Source organism: Lindgomyces ingoldianus, assembly GCF_010093535.1.
Source record: "Lindgomyces ingoldianus strain ATCC 200398 unplaced genomic scaffold BDR25scaffold_6, whole genome shotgun sequence".
In the NCBI taxonomy this organism is placed as follows: domain Eukaryota; kingdom Fungi; phylum Ascomycota; class Dothideomycetes; order Pleosporales; family Lindgomycetaceae; genus Lindgomyces; species Lindgomyces ingoldianus.
In genome coordinates this window covers 458,360-477,002 of record NW_022985167.1, presented here as the reverse complement: position 1 = coordinate 477,002, position 18,643 = coordinate 458,360, and the positions used below count along the sequence as shown (strand labels likewise).

At 50.9% G+C, this 18,643-nt stretch overlaps 7 protein-coding genes across 7 annotated transcripts; 3 read left to right on the top strand and 4 right to left on the bottom strand.

Annotated features, from left to right (window-relative positions):
* The first annotated feature begins 1,115 nt into the window (after positions 1-1,115).
* BDR25DRAFT_279982 (multidrug resistance-associated protein 5) lies at positions 1,116-6,162 on the top strand. Its single transcript, XM_033687786.1, has 3 exons — positions 1,116-1,621; positions 1,678-4,098; positions 4,152-6,162. The coding sequence occupies exons 1-3, from the start codon at positions 1,229-1,231 to the stop codon at positions 5,733-5,735; spliced, it is 4,398 nt and encodes a 1,465-aa protein (XP_033551437.1). The 5' UTR covers positions 1,116-1,228; the 3' UTR covers positions 5,736-6,162.
* Positions 6,163-6,183: 21 nt separating this feature from the next.
* On the bottom strand, positions 6,184-6,857 carry BDR25DRAFT_110183 (uncharacterized protein). The gene has a single exon (XM_033683560.1). The coding sequence runs from the start codon at positions 6,654-6,656 to the stop codon at positions 6,243-6,245; it is 414 nt and encodes a 137-aa protein (XP_033551436.1). The 5' UTR covers positions 6,657-6,857; the 3' UTR covers positions 6,184-6,242.
* Positions 6,858-7,880, top strand: BDR25DRAFT_110184 (uncharacterized protein). Its single transcript, XM_033683561.1, has 2 exons — positions 6,858-7,643; positions 7,695-7,880. The coding sequence occupies exon 1, from the start codon at positions 7,059-7,061 to the stop codon at positions 7,620-7,622; it is 564 nt and encodes a 187-aa protein (XP_033551435.1). The 5' UTR covers positions 6,858-7,058; the 3' UTR covers positions 7,623-7,643; positions 7,695-7,880.
* A 2,232-nt stretch (positions 7,881-10,112) lies between these two features.
* Positions 10,113-11,871, bottom strand: BDR25DRAFT_254868 (uncharacterized protein). The gene is made up of 2 exons (XM_033686325.1): positions 11,138-11,871; positions 10,113-11,067 (listed from the first exon to the last, which is right to left on the bottom strand). The coding sequence occupies exons 1-2, from the start codon at positions 11,784-11,786 to the stop codon at positions 10,289-10,291; spliced, it is 1,428 nt and encodes a 475-aa protein (XP_033551434.1). The 5' UTR covers positions 11,787-11,871; the 3' UTR covers positions 10,113-10,288.
* Positions 11,872-12,011: 140 nt separating this feature from the next.
* On the top strand, positions 12,012-13,111 carry BDR25DRAFT_279974 (RRS1-domain-containing protein). Its single transcript, XM_033687785.1, has 2 exons — positions 12,012-12,209; positions 12,268-13,111. Exons 1-2 carry the CDS (start codon positions 12,049-12,051, stop codon positions 12,809-12,811), a joined length of 705 nt encoding a protein of 234 aa, XP_033551433.1. The 5' UTR covers positions 12,012-12,048; the 3' UTR covers positions 12,812-13,111.
* A 213-nt stretch (positions 13,112-13,324) lies between these two features.
* On the bottom strand, positions 13,325-14,570 carry BDR25DRAFT_254860 (inosine monophosphate dehydrogenase; the record flags this gene model as incomplete). The annotated part of the gene is made up of 2 exons (XM_033686324.1): positions 14,425-14,570; positions 13,325-14,179 (listed from the first exon to the last, which is right to left on the bottom strand). Coding segments are annotated over exons 1-2 (972 nt in total), but the record flags the coding sequence as incomplete, so codon positions are not given.
* A 479-nt stretch (positions 14,571-15,049) lies between these two features.
* Positions 15,050-18,534, bottom strand: BDR25DRAFT_383924 (uncharacterized protein; the record flags this gene model as incomplete). The annotated part of the gene is made up of 15 exons (XM_033697844.1): positions 17,885-18,534; positions 17,519-17,837; positions 17,429-17,469; positions 17,231-17,380; positions 16,975-17,182; positions 16,751-16,923; positions 16,668-16,707; positions 16,527-16,618; positions 16,439-16,478; positions 16,244-16,390; positions 16,132-16,192; positions 15,927-16,076; positions 15,787-15,877; positions 15,655-15,738; positions 15,050-15,601 (listed from the first exon to the last, which is right to left on the bottom strand). Exons 1-15 carry the CDS (start codon positions 18,455-18,457, stop codon positions 15,050-15,052), a joined length of 2,721 nt encoding a protein of 906 aa, XP_033551431.1. The 5' UTR covers positions 18,458-18,534.
* Positions 18,535-18,643: the final 109 nt, after the last annotated feature.

The following is an 18,643-nucleotide window of genomic DNA, read 5'->3' as shown; positions in this document are numbered from 1 at the left end:
GCAGGCATATGTGGTGCCTATTAACAATCCCAGGAGGTGAATAAAGCGGCCAAATCCAAGACATCCGTATGGGCGGACTTCGAGATAGTATTTAAAAATGCACTGTGAGCTCTGTGTGACTTTGAGCAGGTTTTTTTGTCAGACAGATCCTCAGGCGCTGGCTGAACTGACAACCTTCATCTCATCTCTTACATCTCTCGAAACCATCGTCATCTTCGTCTCTAAGTTCTAAGTGCCGTATCTTCATATCTCCTTACTCATGCTCATCGCTAACACTTGTGTAACCACACTTCATCCAATCTAGGCTCTAGCCCTTCGGAGCATCCAGAGGCTCCGTTACACACTCCGATTACCGGCAACACGGTGATGACACTCGGACTGCAGTCAATGGGAATCCTGAGACTAGCATCGCGGTACTTTACTCCGAAGCACTTGATGGGATATCAATGATCTTAAGGTGTCCGAGCCGGGTTCTCAAGCCATTTTTCAGGAGAAGAGGTGGCTGCAGATGCTTTTTCTCAAGCCATCGGCAAACACGGCATTCGGCAGTTGCAAGCTTGAACTCAAGCATGTACGCATCAATGGTATGGAAGAGAAAACGAAATAGTCTCGGCAGGTGTTAGGCTTCTATGGGTTTCCATGCGTTTGAAAGGATCTTAAGCGGACGGACGAGGAGGACTAAACCGCACGATCTCCCTAGGGACATCGGGGAAACCTATGCAAGCCGCCCCTAATTCTTGTGATCCATGGAGCTCGGATGCATGGCCTCGCGGAACAAGTGTCTTCCAAACTGTCAACTAGACATCACCGTCCCACGTCCAAGGCTCAGGCAGCAACTCAATCTACACAAGCCTGGTAAGAGTCACTCGCCGCACTCACTTGACCGCAAGTTTGGTGCATCGGAAGGCCACAAACCCGGTCTGGCTCGCTCGAAAAATTGGTGCTCGGGACATCGGAGCGAAAGACCCCCCGATCACCGCCGAAAATGGCGTAAAACATTCTTTGATGCTTAGCAACCCCAAGATTGTGCACCGCATTGGGCGTGCTCTGACTGGTTGATTTTATCTCCGTCTGGCAACCGACCTTAGCTTGACTTTCGGTGCATTCCCTGACCTCACCATTCCTGGCCCCGAGGTAAGTGGTATATGTACGGTCTCTGCCTGCTGCAGTCAAACATGACCTACAACAAGCATCGGTAGCACACAGCATTGTTCATTCGTTTTAGACAATGTCTAGCTCTTCCCTTGACGATAAGGAGAAGGACTGGCGCTTGAACGATACTGAGGTGGTGGCGGAGAGCAAAAAAGAATATGGGCCAATTGTGACAGAGCCATTGGAGACCGTTGGCACCGAGAAGGAGCTGAAGGCTAATATTGAGAAGCGCAGTACACGAGGGAACCTCTCCCGACTCCAGAGCAGCACCAGTGGCGTCACTGACTTCAGCGACGATGTCTCCTCTGCGAAGAGCTCACGGAGCGCAAAGAAGAAATGGTACAAGAGAATGAATCCCCTCAAGTGGGGTGCAAAACCCCCAATTCCCGATTCGAGGCAGGTCTGCAGAGAGTATAATGCGGGGTGGTTCAGTTTACTCACCTTCCAATGGATGGCACCTCTCATGACTGTAAGTGAGATCTTAGTGGAGAACTTGTTCTGCAGCTAACGTGGGGACTTCTGCAGGTTGGATACCAACGCCCTCTTGAACACAATGACATATGGACTGTCAATCCGAATAGAAGTGCGGATGTCTTGGTTGCACGACTTCAAACATCTCTTAAGAGGCGGAAAGAGCAAGGTGGCAAACGACCTCTACTTGGCGCTCTCTTCGACACCTTCAAGTTTGAATTTATCGTTGGTGGCCTGTGTCAGCTCTTAGCCAGTGTGGTTCAGTCCGTGGCACCTTTCGTTCTCCGATATCTGATCAACTTCGCCTTGAAAGCCTATATTGCCCAACGAACTGGCCTTCCTGCACCGCACATTGGAGAAGGGGTTGGCCTAGTCATAGGAATCACAGCAATGCAATTCACCCAGAGCATGGCAACGAATCACTTTATGTACCGTGGTATGATGGTTGGTGGTCAGGCAAGAGCTGTGCTGATAGCTGTCATCTTCGACAAGGCTATGAAACTCTCAGGTCGAGCTAAGGCAGGTGGGCAGGCAATTACCGAAGCTCCGCCACCAGAGATCAAACCGGGAAGCGAAGCGGAGAAGAAGTGGTACAAGAAACTGCTTAAAAAGAAGCAAAAGGAAGCGCAAGTCCCCGTGGGTAGAGACGGCGTCATGGGAGATGGTCAAGGGTGGGGCAATGGCAGGATTATCAACCTGATGTCGACCGATACATATCGTGTTGACCAAGCGAGCGGCTTTTTCCATATGATCTGGACATCTCCAATTGCCATCCTGGTGACGATAGCGCTGCTGCTTGTCAATCTAACCTACAGTGCCCTCTCTGGTTTGGGACTTCTGATGATTACGATGCCCCTCCTTGGTCGCGCTGTTCGAACCTTATTCCGTCGCAGAGTGGGAATCAATAAGATCACTGATCAGCGCGTCAGCCTTACCCAGGAGATTCTACAAGCAGTTCGTTTCGTCAAGTACTTTGGATGGGAGACTAGCTTCCTCGAGCGCGTCGATTTGATTCGAAAGAGAGAGATCCACGGTGTTCAGATCCTCCTTGCAATTCGAAACGGCATCCTAGCTATTGGCATGTCCATGCCCGTGTTCGCATCAATGTTGTCCTTCATTACTTACTCGCTATCAAATCACGCTCTTAACCCGGCTCCCATCTTCTCCTCTCTCGCTCTTTTCAATTCTCTTCGACTTCCTCTAAATTTTCTTCCTCTGGTTATTGGTCAAGTCATTGATGCGAATGCATCAGTGAAACGAATCCAGGAGTTCTTGCTAGCTGAAGAGGCTCAGGAAGACACCGAATGGAACTACGAAGCCAAGGACGCTGTGGTGCTAAGAGATGCAGACTTCACTTGGGAGCGTTCACGAACACAAGACAATGACGATCTTCCCATAAAAGGGCCACCTCGCGGGTCTCCAGTAAAAAAACCCGGAAAGGACAAGCCCAAGAAGAAGGATAAGAGATCTAGCGTGGAGCCGGAGAATAATTCGAGTACCCCTAGCCCTCCTGGTACGGCGCAATCCCCTAAAGAAGATGAACCTCCATTCAGAATGAAGAGTTTAGATATCACGATCGGACGGAAAGAGCTTGTTGCTGTCATTGGTACTGTTGGTTCTGGAAAGAGTTCATTGCTGGCCGCGTTAGCTGGAGATATGCGAAAGACGAATGGTGAGATCATGATCGGTGCGTCCCGCGCCTTTTGCCCCCAGTATGCCTGGATCCAAAATACGACCGTCAAGCAGAACATCATTTTCGGCAAAGAGTTTAGAAGAGATTGGTACAACAAAGTCATCGACGCCTGTGCGCTTCGCCCGGACTTGGAAATGCTGCCCAATGGCGATCAGACAGAAATTGGCGAGCGAGGTATTACTGTTTCAGGAGGCCAGAAGCAACGACTGAACATTGCTCGTGCGATCTACTTCGATGCCGACATAGTGCTCATGGATGATCCTTTATCGGCTGTCGATGCCCACGTTGGTCGTCACATCATGGACAACGCCATTTGCGGACTTCTCAAAGATAAGTGTCGTATCCTAGCGACTCACCAACTCCATGTCCTCAACCGCTGTGACAGGATCATCTGGGTCGAGGAAGGTCGCATTCAAGCTGTTGATACCTTTGACAATCTCATGTCCACCAACGACGATTTCCAGAAACTGATGGCCACGACTGCAACGGAGGAGAAGAAGGACGATGAGGAGCATGTTATCGAGGACGAAGTTGAGGACGAGAACAAGGGTGCGAAGAAACGGAAAGGAAAGAAAGCGGCAGCGCTGATGCAAGAGGAAGAACGCGCGGTGAAGTCCGTTTCCTGGAGTGTTTGGATCGCCTATATCAGAGCGGGAGGAGGACTCTGGGTTGGGCCTCTTGTCTTGATTCTTCTCATTGCTTCCCAGGGGGCGAACATTGTCACCAGCTTGTGGCTTTCATGGTGGACTTCGAACAAGTTCGGGTTCTCTGAAGGCACATATGTAAGTCTCACTTTCCTTAGACATTTCGTAGCCCATTTTCCTGACTGAGACAGATCGGTGTTTATTCAGCCCTTGGCGCTTCCCAGGCCTTGCTCATGTTCGCCTTCTCGATTGCGGTCTCTGTGTTCGGAACCGAAGCTGGGAAGGTCATGCTTCATCGTGCTATCCACCGCGTTCTTCGAGCCCCTATGTCCTTCTTTGATACCACCCCTCTTGGGCGAATCACCAACCGCTTCTCCAAGGATATCGATGTCATGGACAACACACTCACGGACGCCATCCGTATGTACTTCATGACCCTCGCCATGATCATCTCTGTCTTCATCCTCATCATCGTGTACTTCCACTATTTCGCCATCGCCTTGGGACCACTCTTCATTGTGTTTTTCTTTTCCGCGGCGTACTACAGAGCTTCTGCCCGTGAGGTTAAGCGGCACGAATCTGTCCTTCGAAGCAACGTTTTCGCTCGGTTTAGCGAAGCAGTCATGGGTACCTCGACGATTCGAGCATACGGATTGCAGGACCAGTTTTCTCGATCAGTGCGAGAAGCAATCGACGATATGAACAGTGCATATTATTTGACATTTGCAAATCAGCGTTGGCTTAGCGTTCGGCTTGATGTTATCGGCATTTTACTTGTTTTCACGACCGGCATTTTGGTCGTCACTTCTCGATTCTCGGTCAATCCTAGCATTGGTGGTTTGGTACTTTCGTACATACTTACTATCGTACAAATGATCCAATTCACGGTTCGGCAGCTCGCAGAGGTCGAAAACAACATGAATGCGACGGAGCGTATTCACCACTATGGCACGCAACTCGAGGAAGAGGCACCACTCCATATTGGGGACGTCAGGCGGACTTGGCCGGAGCATGGGGAGATCACCTTCGACAACGTACAGATGCGCTACAGAAATGGTCTGCCATTGGTTCTGAAAGGGTTCAACATGCACGTGGCAGCGGGGGAGCGCATAGGGGTGGTGGGTCGGACGGGTGCTGGCAAGTCCAGTATCATGAGCACTCTCTTCCGTTTGGTAGAGTTGTCTGGGGGCTCTATCACCATCGATGGTGTCGACATTAGCACCGTTGGTCTCCACGATCTCCGCTCCAAGCTCGCGATCATCCCGCAGGACCCAACGCTCTTTAAAGGGACGATCCGATCGAACTTGGATCCCTTCAACGAGCACACGGACTTAGAACTATGGTCGGCGCTCCGCCAAGCAGACTTGGTATCCAACGATGCATCAATGGACGACAAGTCGGGTCGCATCCATCTCGACTCAGTCGTTGAGGAAGAAGGCTTGAACTTCTCGCTTGGCCAGCGTCAACTCATGGCTCTCGCGCGTGCACTAGTCCGCGGGTCGCAAATCATCGTGTGCGACGAAGCGACCTCCTCCGTCGACTTCGAGACGGACCAGAAGATCCAGAAGACAATTGTCGACGGGTTCAAGGGCAAAACGCTCCTCTGCATTGCGCATCGGCTGAAGACTATTATTGGCTACGACCGCATCTGCGTCATGGACGCCGGCAGCATCGCGGAGCTGGACACACCATTGCATCTCTACGACGCGGGCGGCATTTTTAGGGGTATGTGCGACCGCAGTGGCATTCGGAGAGAAGACTTCTTTTCAACTTAAATTCAACTAAAAGTAAATGCTGAGGGATACGGAAAATGAAGGCACAATATGTAATTTGTGGAAAGCGATGGGCAAGTCTCTATTCTGTTGGGTGCGGAAATTGGAGCACAGATTGGAAGGCATTTTGGCGGCGTTTGAGCACACGTCAGGTTCTTCCTTTTGATTCGCTCCTCTCGCCTAGGCTTGGGGGGAAAATTCGTGGGACTCTTGGGCGATTCGTTTTGGTATCTCCGAGGGAGAGCAGGGTCTGGATTAGATCACGGCTCATGAAATGCACGTCGTGGACCGCAGCAATCGCGCAAGACCTGGAGGCAGTGACACAGCGTCTTTCGATTTATTGTATTGGCACCGTGTGCTTTTCTGGCGTGCCGCGTGGGCAATATTGGTGACGAATCAAGCAAAGATGCCAATTTCACCACGACACAGGACACGGGCAGGGCTAGCCCAATCAGGCGTGAGGCCATTCTGGTGATCTGCCAAGCTCGGCCGTGGCGAGACTTGTGCATGCTAGCGATCTGGAATGCCGCCTCTTGTTAACTGCTTTTGTACTGATGGCAGGAACCGTGAGAGGAGTTTGTGCGTCCTGCAGATGAGCTGCATGAGCGTGCATACTTGTCGAACCCAGCCCCTCGATGCAATGCAGGTTGCCTTTCGACAAGACGATGCGAAGGCGAGAAGTGAATGCGACAGACAGGTAGTGTTAGGACGAGGGGGGTTGATGAAGGGCGAGCAGATCTCCGGCATATGGCGCAAGGCTGGCAATATGGCTGGCCCGCAATGAAACCTGCGAAGTCTTCGTTGATTGTGAAGGCTAGCCGTTTTGGGCGGTGAACATGGGAGCATGGAAGCATGGGAGCATGGAAGCATGGGAACATGGACCAGCGGGAGCCACGCCCAGAACGTGAGCGTTTGTGCATCCATTCATTATGGCTGCTCCCCCTTCTGCCCACACTCCTGGCCTTCGTTGAACTGGAACAACATATTCGTTGAGCCTCCAACGCTTCCTTTTCGTCGTTGCCCTCGACGCGCAGTCGTAGCTGCCGCTGGCCGACTAGCTACCGCTAAGCAAATACACTTACGACCAACCCATCCCTTCGGTCGAAGCTGCCAATTTCGCTGAACAAGACCCACGGACCACCGAAACGTCACGATCCTCTGCCCAGACTCATGCCATTCACCCTGTGATCGGAATTGACTTGTAAAAGTCACTGCACGCCCAATTCATTGCAGCTCTCCATTCCTGCGCTTCGCCACCACGGGGACATCTTCTGTGTCGACCCTCTTCTCTCCCCAACCCCGGACACCACACCAGTAGTGGCAGCAATGGCAGCAAATAACGAGAAACCCATCACCTTCGGTGCAACCATCGTCGACGCTACGGGGCCTGCACCCCCGCTCCGTTCTGCCCCCTCAAACGAATCGAATCTTTCGTCAGCCTCGGCTGCAGAAAAGGACGTTGGCATTGACTCGTCGAACCCCTTCTCTGCTTTCTACAAGCACCCCGAGGCACGACGCTCAATGGACGGAAACCCCCAAGAGAGCAAGACGCACCTCGACGTCGGCGTATACGAGCGAGATCTCGAAGCTGGCTTGCCCCTTTCCGCGGCTACAACCCAACAACCCAAAGTCTCGGTCGACGGCAGGGTCAAAGAGTGCACAATGTGGCCGTCACGGCAGGCTATGATGGAGAAGAAGAAACAGACGAAGCGAGCCAAAGGCTGCAACCTCTTCCGGAACCTGAACAGCAAGCAGCGGTTGTGGGTGAAGATTATAATTGCCCTGTTGGTGGTGGGAGCTGCTGTAGGTTTGGGCGTCGGGGTGTCTCGAGCTGTGGGTGGAGGAGTCTGGTCTGGTGATGGTCACAACCACCAGATTCCCAACAACTAGAATATGAGAACATATCTGCGGGTCTGTATGCCTCTTTTCAGTAAGCTCGACCAATTGTTGACCTTCAGACAGGCACCTAGCCCGGACTCGATACATTGCAGCAGTTTTGGGCTGCTACTACTATTCCTACCGCATATATCAGCAACACCACACCCGCTTCACGACACATATACATACCACATCCTCGAGTTCGAAATCTCAAGGATCCATAATTTCGGCGTTCAGAAACCACCGAGCGTGCTAATACTGATCGACCATTCCTCACCCAGCGCATCGCATTAGCCCGCGTGAAGCACCCAAGACCAATGAATCTTGGCGTCACACTACGTCTCAGGCACCTGTTCTTTCATCGAATGAATGCACAGTATTCGTCGCCCTCTCGATCGAAACGACTCATCCCTCTTCCCAGCGTGCGACTCTTGACAACAAGCATAACGACTTTCAGCCTCAAATCATCAGAGTACACTATCTTGATATCCCCATTTTTTTTACTGTGTGTATTGCTTTTAGTAATGTAAATATATCTTTCTGCTCCGTTTTTCTGGTTCGACTGGGGTTTTGCTTTTGACGGTGCATATATGGGTTCGGGTGCATTGAGCGAGTTATGGACACCAGCGGATAGGAAGGCAGACATGGACAGCGAGCGTGCGGATGTCTGTTGTTGGTTTTGTGCACTTTGTGAGTGATGGATATAGAGTTTGGATGGGTAGCGGAAATACAACTGGGTTGGGGGTGGGGGCCTGTATACGGAGAACGGAAAATATCATTTGGTTGATGAGCCAAGATTTGTCCCTTTCCATTGCTATCACTTTGTTCAGCCACCATAGCCAGCTTCCCTCACAAGCCACACCACTTCAAGCATTCCATTCCCACCTTGTACCCCCGGATTTTCCTGCAACTTCCAGAGCCTCACCCATTCACCTACCACCCCAGATCCCCTCGTTTTAATTTCACCTCCCTCTCTCGTGATAACCGATCAGCAGCTACGCGTCAGCGGCGTTGAAACGCATGGACGTCGAATAACTTGACTGAGGCATTTATGGGCCGAGGCATAGTCGAGAAGATTGGAAGGTTAGAAGAAGGTAATGCGGGTCGGGAGGGATGATTGCTGAAACAGAAACGTCCGCGTTGGTAGGGATGATGCCTGGATCGCGGCGTGTTTCAGAGCTACCTCAATTTAGGTCCTGAGGCGGAGCTGAATGGGGGGGAGTGGGGGGTCATGATAAGTGGGTAGGCTGGGGGAAACGGGGGGGCTAGGGAGAGGTGCAGTGAGGAAGGTTCTGGTGAGGGAGTGGTGATGATGGTGGTGATAATGACTCGCCATGCCCTTTCTCCGCACTCTTCACTCGTACAGTCATCTTTTGCTAGACTTGAGGTCGAATGGCTAGCTTTTCTGCCACAAAATCTTTTCTAAACGCACAAATGCTTGGCTAGATTCTTTCCTTCTAAAAGGAGTGGTTTTCACTCCCACTCACAGCTGCGCCCTTGATCTGGAATTATTCTCCTGGTTGGGATGAAATCTTTCTAATTATGACCCATCCTCTTCTAAAGAGCCTGTGAGAAGGTCATGTTTCTCGAATATGGGCTCTTTAGTGCGCTGTTGAGGGGTGGAAAGGTGATTGAAGAGTGAAGGAAGGAAGAGACGTGTGGAAGCTTAGGATTCATATAGTTAGATACTCGCGACTATACTCTAAGAGCATGGATGATGGATGATGCACTGATCGTAGGAATGCTGCACTGAATCCCTCCAGAAGATGGCTATGCCCTCTTTCTGCGAACAGCAATAGGAAATAAGACTTTTCATATTCACAGTCACCAGCACTATCAGGGTATCATCATCAACAACAACAACAACAACAACAACAACCCTACTTGCTACATTGGATGACACTACTCTCCAACCCCACTACATTGCACTCCCCTTTCGCAGCTTCTTACTTTTAATACTCTTTTTCACACCAGAGATGTAGATGTTAATTAATCTCGTACAACCACGTCAAACCACAACTACCACCACCGCCATTAATCGTGCCAAATTTGCTGACTATTTTTTTCTTGGCCTAACCACAGCCATGTCAATGTCGATTTGTAGTTTTTAAACTGGCTCCCGAGCCATAGTTTTTCAACTAGATGTTTTCAGCGAGTAAGAAGATCACTTATGGAGACCTTGGTTCACGGTTTTGGAATCCTAGACTGAGAAATAAAGATGAGTGAGTGTAAAGAGTGGAAGCAAGCTGAGGGCTGAGGGGTTTATATACGGCATGTTGGTTGTGGCTCATGTGCAACAAAACATTGATGAGTACCTGATTGGTTTTGGAGAGATAGAGGGAAATTAGCATCATATTAGCATTCTCTACGATTTTCGTGAGAGGCTTACACAGACTGACCGGCCCCATCTTGTTCATATTCTGTAGGATTGATGTACTAACAAGCGGTACGGAAGGTGTCCTATCTATCCTGTGTTAGGGAAAGGAAGCAGAGACTAGTTGCGCGCGAGGGATTGAAAAGAGATCCTGGTTGTGTATAATACATTTCTCATACTAAAAGTCATACAGCCGAGATCCTAGCTCCTGAAAGCTAGCTAGATCACTGGCGCCTATAGTACACCAACTCTGCACCTAGCCCTCTTGTTTACGCCCGTCTACAATCCACCACTCAACCAACCCTCATACCCTCAACCGAACACTCACCCTCTCCAACTCCCCAATGTTCCCCATCCCCGCCAAACTCCACTTTTCAGTTACAAACGGCTCCGTTACCTGCGCCCTCAACATTCCACTGGCAGCATAATACTCCATAATCGATCTCGCCTCCGCCTTAGTCAATCCCGCCACCTTCAACACGCCGACGTCCTTTAGGCACTCCATAACACGCTGATCAACGTTTTTATACGGATTCCATTGCGGGATGCTCTCGGGATTCAATTGCCGCGCTTCCGCGACCTGGATGGAAAAATCGAGGGCCGGGGATGTTGGTGCATTGGAGCCGGATGTTGCGGCGAGGATCATGCCCCCGTTGGGGAGCGGGGTTTTGCCGGCGAGGCGGTCAACGAAGTGCCGGACTAGGGCGAGGTCGTGGGCGTGGATGGGTTTGACGTCTGCGGAGAGATATTCGGAGTTTCGCATGATGTGGGAGAGGTTATCGATGGCGAGCATGATTGGCGGACGGCCGGGTTGGGTGAGTTCTTTCCAGAGGGCGACGAAGATGGGCCAGGAGGCTTCGGGGTTTGTGATGGCGAGTTCGGCGAGTTGTTTCAGGGTGCTTTTGGAAGGAAGGGGGATTGGGAGACTGTGGTTTGTAGTTACAGGTAAGTTGCCTAGGATAGATTGATTCGCTTTGGCGATTTGGGAGAGGAGGTTCGCCGTGTAGATGTCCTGAGTGTATTGGGTGGGTTGGGAGCCGGGGAGGGGTGCGTATTCGGTGTGAGCGATTGTAATGTCCTTTGCTGGGAGGAAGTTAGGAAGTTAGGAAGTGGGTGAAACGGAAAGAATAGTATTCAGATGGAATATGCGCACCATCTGGGAGATTGACCACCACCCAATCCCTCATAAAAGCCATGGTCAAGCCTTGAAGCAACATGGTACTCTTCCCACTCATCCTCTCTCCAATCAAGACTTTCCGCACCGTCATCTTCGCCTGTCCATTTGCGGTGCCTTCAACCTCCCGGAACAGCGCAGCCAACAGCGTCGTCTCCTTCCTCATCAGAATCGCTGGTCTCCGGAACAACCTCCATCCCTGTGTCGGCTTGAACGCTTCCACAGCCCTCAGGGCATCTACAACATCCTCTGGCAGTCCCTTCACCAGGCCTTCATTCTCACCGCTCAACACAGTGTCCTTGTGCAGGTCTTGCAATGTGGGGACTTCCAATGCATTATTGTTGCTGAGCACGATTCGTTTCCGCAGTGCTTTCCGGTCTCCTGGTGCGGGCCGCTTGGTGGTGTCTCGACTGGGTGACGACTTCCCCTTCTTGACGTTCAAGGTCTTCGTCCCCCGTTTGGGAGGTGCAACCATGCCCTTCCTTGGAGGAGGACCGTATCGCGGGGCTGAGGTCGAGAAGCGTGGTGTGTGCGGCAAGGCGAGAAGGCTTCGCGATGCAATTGAGTGGTGGGCGGCCCTGTCAAGTGCCAGCAGGGCAAAGCCCGGAAAGCACTGGGAGGGTGGCATATTTGCAAGGCGATCAAGGCGATCAAAGCGATTAAGGGCCCAGGGCTCCCGCAATGATTGACTGGACGCAAGGATGGGATGGGATGCAGGTTCCTTTACAAAAATTCGGAGGTCCGCTTGGCTGGCTGCGATCCTTGTTGCGGGTTTGGCGCTTTTGGCGTTCCGTAGTAAATTTTTGGGCAAAAAATGGTCACCCACATTACACGCCCTCTTCACAGCCATAGCTCCACACATTCCCCTTACTCGAATTCCTGTATCGACAATGGCCGACGCTGAAATGGGCGAGGACGGTGGTATCGCAATCCGCACCGTCGATTCACCCCCCACCGCAGGCAAACTGGCCGAAAGCATCGATGCGGGCGCAATGGACATGGCGACGCCAAATGGAGCAGTTTCGATGGTAGAATCGACCGCCAGCCGGCTGTGCGTTCCACAGTTCTCTCACTCCCGCTATCTCCCTCCCGCTGACCCCTCGCCTCAGACCCGTCACGGTGAATAAACCCACTCCATTCACCTTCGACCTGGGCAATCTCCTCGCCATAGATCCAAACCCGCTCCCTCGTGATGCAGACGAAGGCATACTTGCAGCCACCGCTAGAGATGCTGCCCAGGGCCTCATCAACCAGCTCCTTACAACCTGCGACATTAAGTCAACCTCCGATGGCGTCGTCCTCTCTCTCCCCCCTCCAACAACCCCGCTTCCCCGCGAAAAACCCATCCCCACAGAGAAGCCGCCAACCAAGTGGGAGCTCTTTGCCAAGAAGAAGGGCATCAAGGACAAGAAGCGCGAGGGCAAGATGGTTTACGACGATGCGAGCGGGGAGTGGGTTCCGAAGTGGGGCTACAAGGGGAAAAACAAGGATGGGGACAGTGAGTGGCTTGTTGAAGTCGACGAGAACAAGGAGCGGGAGACTGGGGAAGCCGGAGACAAGAGGGCTGAGGGCCGGAGAGCGCGGAAGGAGAAGGTTAGGAGAAATGAGAGGAAGCAGCGCGCGAATGAGCGGAATGCTCGGAAGAATGGTTGAGGAGTTGAGGGGGCTGTGCGTTAAGGATGATGGCGATGGCCGAATGGGCGAGGTTTCATGATACCAGGTCTTCTCTCCGATGGCATCGATACTCGTCTGCTGTTTGGTCCGCGGAACTCTATCCCCGTTACCCTATGGCTCTACACACTCGAGGACATTCGGTGAACAGTGGCAAAAGCCCTTTAGAGGACATTCAATCAATCCCGTTTGGGGATGGATGGCGTGTTTACGGCTCAATTCGTGGGCATGTGCACGGGAGCACTCATCGACTTCGACATAATAGTAGAACATAATCGATCCATTTAGAACATCTCACGTAAATCAAATACCAACCTCAACAACACAGCAAATAGCAATCCTACAGCTCCACCCAGAGTGGCTTACAAACGCTAACTCCCAACTCCTCCTCTTACAGTCTCCCTCTCAATCCCTCAAGCACCCCTTTGGCCTCTTCTCTCACCTCCCTAACAATCTCCCCAGCCCCCTTCACCTCCCTCACCAACCCCACCGCCGCACCCGCATACGTTGTCATCCTACCTTCCACTCCCCATCCTTCATCCCCTTTCGTCGTCTCCTCCTCGTACAACCTCTTATTCTCCTCATCCCCCATACCCGCCACCGCATCCTTAAAACTCTTGTTAACAATACCCCTTGCATTGTGCGTATCTGCCCATCCAGTCGTCCCCCTCAGCGTATCATAAACCTTCGTTCTAACAGTCGTCTGACCTCCATCTTTCGCCCTTAAAACCTCGTTCTGATACCCCTTCGCAATCACCGCTTCCTTGGAAGCTAGAAACCTGGTTCCCATGACCACACCCGCAGCACCGAGCGCCAGTGCAGCAGCTGCGCCTCTAGCTTCGACAATTCCTCCAGCTGCAAGAACCACCGGCTTCTCTACCACTCCTTCCACCACATCTCCAACCCTCTCCGTTTCACCAAACGCAGTAACAGCATCACACACCTCTGGGACCAAAACCCCTACTCCTGCCCCCTTCACCAACCCATGACCCCCCGCATCTGCCCCCTGCACAACTAACACATCCGGCCCGACCAACCTCACTGTTTCAATCGCTTCAGCTACACTACCCACCTGCACCCAGATCTTAGTCTGTGGACTCACTTTCCGCGTCTCGACTGCCCAGGGAATAAGGTCCGAAGTCTGTTTTGGAGCGAACAACCATATTGCGGCGGGTTTGTAGGTTGAGATAAGGGGCAGGACAGGGGCGAGGGGGGCAGCCCAGGAGATGACGCCGATGCCTATGGGGAGGATGGCGGATGGGGGAAGAGGGGAAAGAAGGGATTGAGCGTGTTGGAGGTGGGTCGATAGAGTTGATATATCTGTTCCGGCGCCTATGAAACCAATACCACCTGGATTGATCGATCGTCAATGTTGAGTTCGTGATTGGAAGGAGAGTGGATTAGAAAGAGCAGGGCAGGACAGGGCAGGGCAGGGCAGAGTAAAAGAGTACAGAGACAATAGATAGAAGGAGTAACACTAACAGTGGCAGAAATAAAATACTAGCGAATCATTTTTGCCGACAGAGCATGCATGCAGAAGGGCCAGAATATTATGCGCAAACGTGAAGGGAAGCAGAGAGGATATATAAACATACCCGCCCTCGAAATCTCAACCGCCAATTCGGCAAGCGCAATAAGCCTCATCGGCGCGCCTACAATCAAAGGTGTTTGAATCCATGGATAATCTCTCTTGACTCTTTGAATCGCATCCATATTGTGCGTTCGTCCTATTAAATCTTTCTGGCTTGAAGGTGCAGAAAAGCGAGTTCAGATACCAGGAATCCATATAAATGCCAGTTGAGTAAACAGTCATCGGAAACATTGGTGAGCCAGCGTCCCGATCATCCGTGTAAATGATGTTTCTCCTCGGCTCAGGTTCGGCTTGCCGAGTTCGGAGTCTCAGGATGAGGGGCTATGCGTTAGTTTCGGAATCTTGACCTTGTCAAATGATCCACATATGTAATATCAGGAAACGATAATGGTGGCGCCTAGTTACGATTGCTAATCATACACCTCATTAACACGTTAAGAGAAATTTCAACGCCGGGATATTAGTACTGTGGGGTCATAGACCTACATGAAAAGCTCTTTCGTTGGTGTACCATAGAATGGGAGGCTTAATGATACGAAGATTCCTCTTAGAATGCTCGCCTTTCTAAAGAGTGCCATTTAAGAGAAGTCGAACCGAACACATCCCACAAACCATCTACCACTCTCCTCCTAAAACTCATTCTCGGACAAGGCACGAATGTCAGAGTCCATTGAATCCGATGTCGCAGTCGAAGTAGTCTTTCCAGAGGTCACCGTAAGGATAGAAGGCTGGCTGGCGCGAGTATCATGACGCTCGTCCTCATGCTCACACTCACTGTGCTCCAACTCCGTCCTGGGTCTCATTTCCACACCCTCCTCTTCGGACTCTTGTTCCACTTTAGCGGCCTCAGTATCGATAGCTGCCATTCGGAGGATAAACTCCTTCTGTAGCTCCTTCAGCCATGCGGCTAAGACCTCGCCTTCCATGACACCACTCTGTGCCTGGACGAGGTGCTCCTTCAGATTCAGAATGAGCTTGCGGCGCCGTTCATGAATCACAGTGGTCGATGTTTTCTTCTTCTTGAGGACATGATGCTCCAGCTTTTGTGCGACGTACGTTGCGTGTTCGACAAGTCCTAGGGGGAGTGGAACGACACGAGCGAGTGCGAGACCATAGTGCTTTTCTTTGACGGCACCTTCAGCAATCTTGTAAAGCATAGTCATTTTGTCATCATCACGCATCTAGAGAGGCATTAACGGCGACTTTTAAGTGTCTTCGAATTACGTGCCTCGACCGCTAAGTGCAGGCTGATCACTCCATTTCGCTCCGCCAAGATCGTTGCAACGTCTCGGAAATGTGTAGCAAACCAGACAAGCGCCTAGTATAGATTTAGCTGTAGAACGCCTAGTTACTGTGGCTTGCTTACTCGACTCTGGACAAGAGCCTCGGCTATAGCGAGTGCAATGGTCAGGCCATCACGAGTGCTAGTCCCTCGACCCAATTCGTCAATGATTGCTCTGTGAGTACTCAATACAAGACGGAACGATTTTCCTTGCGAAAACTCACATGCTTCTTCTATCGATGTTATGTAAGATGAAAGCGGTTTCTCTCATTTCTGCAGCAAAGGTAGACACGTTGGTCTCAATGTTGTCATCCATTCCTAGTCTAGCAAAGAGTTGATGAAACACGGGGAAGGAGGCATATGAAGCAGGCACGCTATTGTAAGTCAGTAATACTGTCGCGAGAGAGAGAGAGCAATGCCCCAACTTACAAGCTTCCAATCTGAGCCATGATGACCATGAGCGCAATAGAGCGAATGTAGGTACTCTTTCCTTTGGTATCACTTAGTCTCACCCATGCACCGGACATTTAATATCTTATACCACTCATGTTGCAGCCAGTGACGATTTGGAATCGTGTTTGTTGAGTAGCATAGACGTCATTTGGCACGAACCTGTTCTTCATGATCTTCTCACGAATTGGGTGCCGCCCTGCTTTGATAGCAAGAGTATCCGTGATGTGAGGTCGAGCTACAGCCTGATTAGTCAGGATAATAGTAAAAATATAGACTTTCTTACTATAGTCTTGGGTAGTGACAAGTTGGGCAAAAGAAGAAATCTGAGAAAACTATTAACTACAGAACTATAGTCGGGAGAACTGATGTACCATATCTACCATTGCAATGCTTTCGCATATCTTGAACAGGATCGAAATCTGGCTACGCACTTCCTCGATAAGGGACTGAACAGCTTCGTCACCTAATGAAGTCAGTCTTCACGACAGACTCGGTGATCGTGGGTAACGGACTCATTAATACAACTTCTTGATGAGACACTGTGATCTGAAGCTCTGTTAATTAGCAAATTAGAATCTGGGGATCCATACTGTACCTTCTGGTTCCGCTTCATTAATTCTAGGGTCTGGCACTCAATCATGTTTTTCTTGCGAAAGACGTTAGTGAAAATAGGTGGAAGAGATCTCTCTTCAAGCTCCGATGCTGGGATTCGAATGAAGAATTGGCGAACACTGTCGTACTTTAGATCAAGCGAGAGGTCATACTCTACTGTTACGACCGGTTAGTGGCCGCTTAGCGGAGGTGGGAGGGATTACAGACAGCCTAGCTCCGTCGAGTGTTGGTAGGCATCTTCAATGGCTTCTTTATAAGTCGTGCGTGCGACATCGAGAAGTCCATTAACACCAGACCTAACCGCGTAGGTTCGTTGGTTTCTCAACTCGAGTGGTTGCTTCGCGTAACTCGTATCCTCGTTGATCACTGCATCGATCCGAGCTTGAACAGGTATGACGTTCTCGGGCGCGCAGAGCTATGGGAATAATTAGCATTCATAGCGTACAAGGTTATGTGAGCAAACCTCGCGGATGTTATGAAGCATGGAACTTCTCGCTCCTGTGAGTGCCTCGTATATCGGGTTCACGGAAGTGACAAATTGCTTCAACATGATGACGTGGTTGATGCTCTGCTCAGTTGTTTGGATAGTAGGCTTCGTCGGAATGACAATGAGCTGCAATAAGATTAGTAACTAGGGACTGTATGGCAAGAGCTTCCCTACGGCTGTGAGGATTTTGTCAGCATCCAGGAAATTCTTTAAAGCTATAACGAGTCAGTCAAGGGCTCGGTCGAGGAGAGCAGCCGGACGAACCAGCACGCGTGGCGAAGAACATCTCTTCCTTGGTAGTCAGTTCTTCTAAGGCATCATATCGAGTATTGAGAGTCTCTGGATCAGTCAGGGGCTGAAGAATGTTGCTGCGCAGAAGTCGTGACCCCATTGGCGTCAATGTTTCATTAAGAAGGCCAAATAGGCAGTCCCTTGATTTTGGATTCTGTAGATTTTGGACAAGTTCAAGTGAATAGATCGTCGATACATCAACCATCATGGAACCTTCTGAGGGTTCGTATTTGATTCTAAGCGAGTGAAACGGAAATGTCTTCCTCAGCCCGAGCTCGATATACTTTAGGACCTGATGACATGTCAACTCGACGGTCTTTCAAGGAGCAAGTTGCTTACAGCTGCAATACAGCAGACTGCATAGTAGTTCCCAGACACTGATATTTTGATTGCTTCGACATCTTCGGCGAAAGCCAGCTGCTGAATGTACTCGATACCTACTGACTCTGCCCAGTAACGGCGATCGAGAAGGGTGAGCTTGCTATCAATGGCTTCTATGTTCTCTTCGATGATGGAAAAGAGTTTTGACTTCGGGCTCGCTGCTGTCCCTACAATGAGGATCTCGGAGGGGCCATAGACTCGCAACTTATGAACAGTTCGAACATAGGTTTGGCTGTCGCAGATCTGGCACAGCACCGATTCTCCGGTGTCGAGGTTGACGAATGCCAGGCCAACAGTTGGAGAAATACCCCGTGACTCGGTAACAGCACAGACGACTTGCTGCGCTTCAACCCTTGCGATAGTCGACGCACCAGTTCTGAGGCGATCGGTCCCAGGCCTTCCAATAATTCTGAGACCACCTGTCCTTGGACGAGAGGTTGTCGTCGTGTTATACTCACCATAGGTGTATGACGTATAGGAGGTGGACGCTGAGGTGCTGTAAGAGGTGGAAGGTCGAATCTGTTGAGGCATGATGGTTAGTTGGCTGCTGAGTCAATGTTCAATCAGTCGAATGTGCTCTTCATCTTTCAGGAGGGATGAAGTATGATGAATTAGCAAAGAGTCCTGTAAGTGAATGGTAACTTGAGTGGCAGAGCGAACGGAAGCGAAAGCTAATGCCGCCAGGTGGCCCCTGCGGCCAACCGAAATTCCGTTATC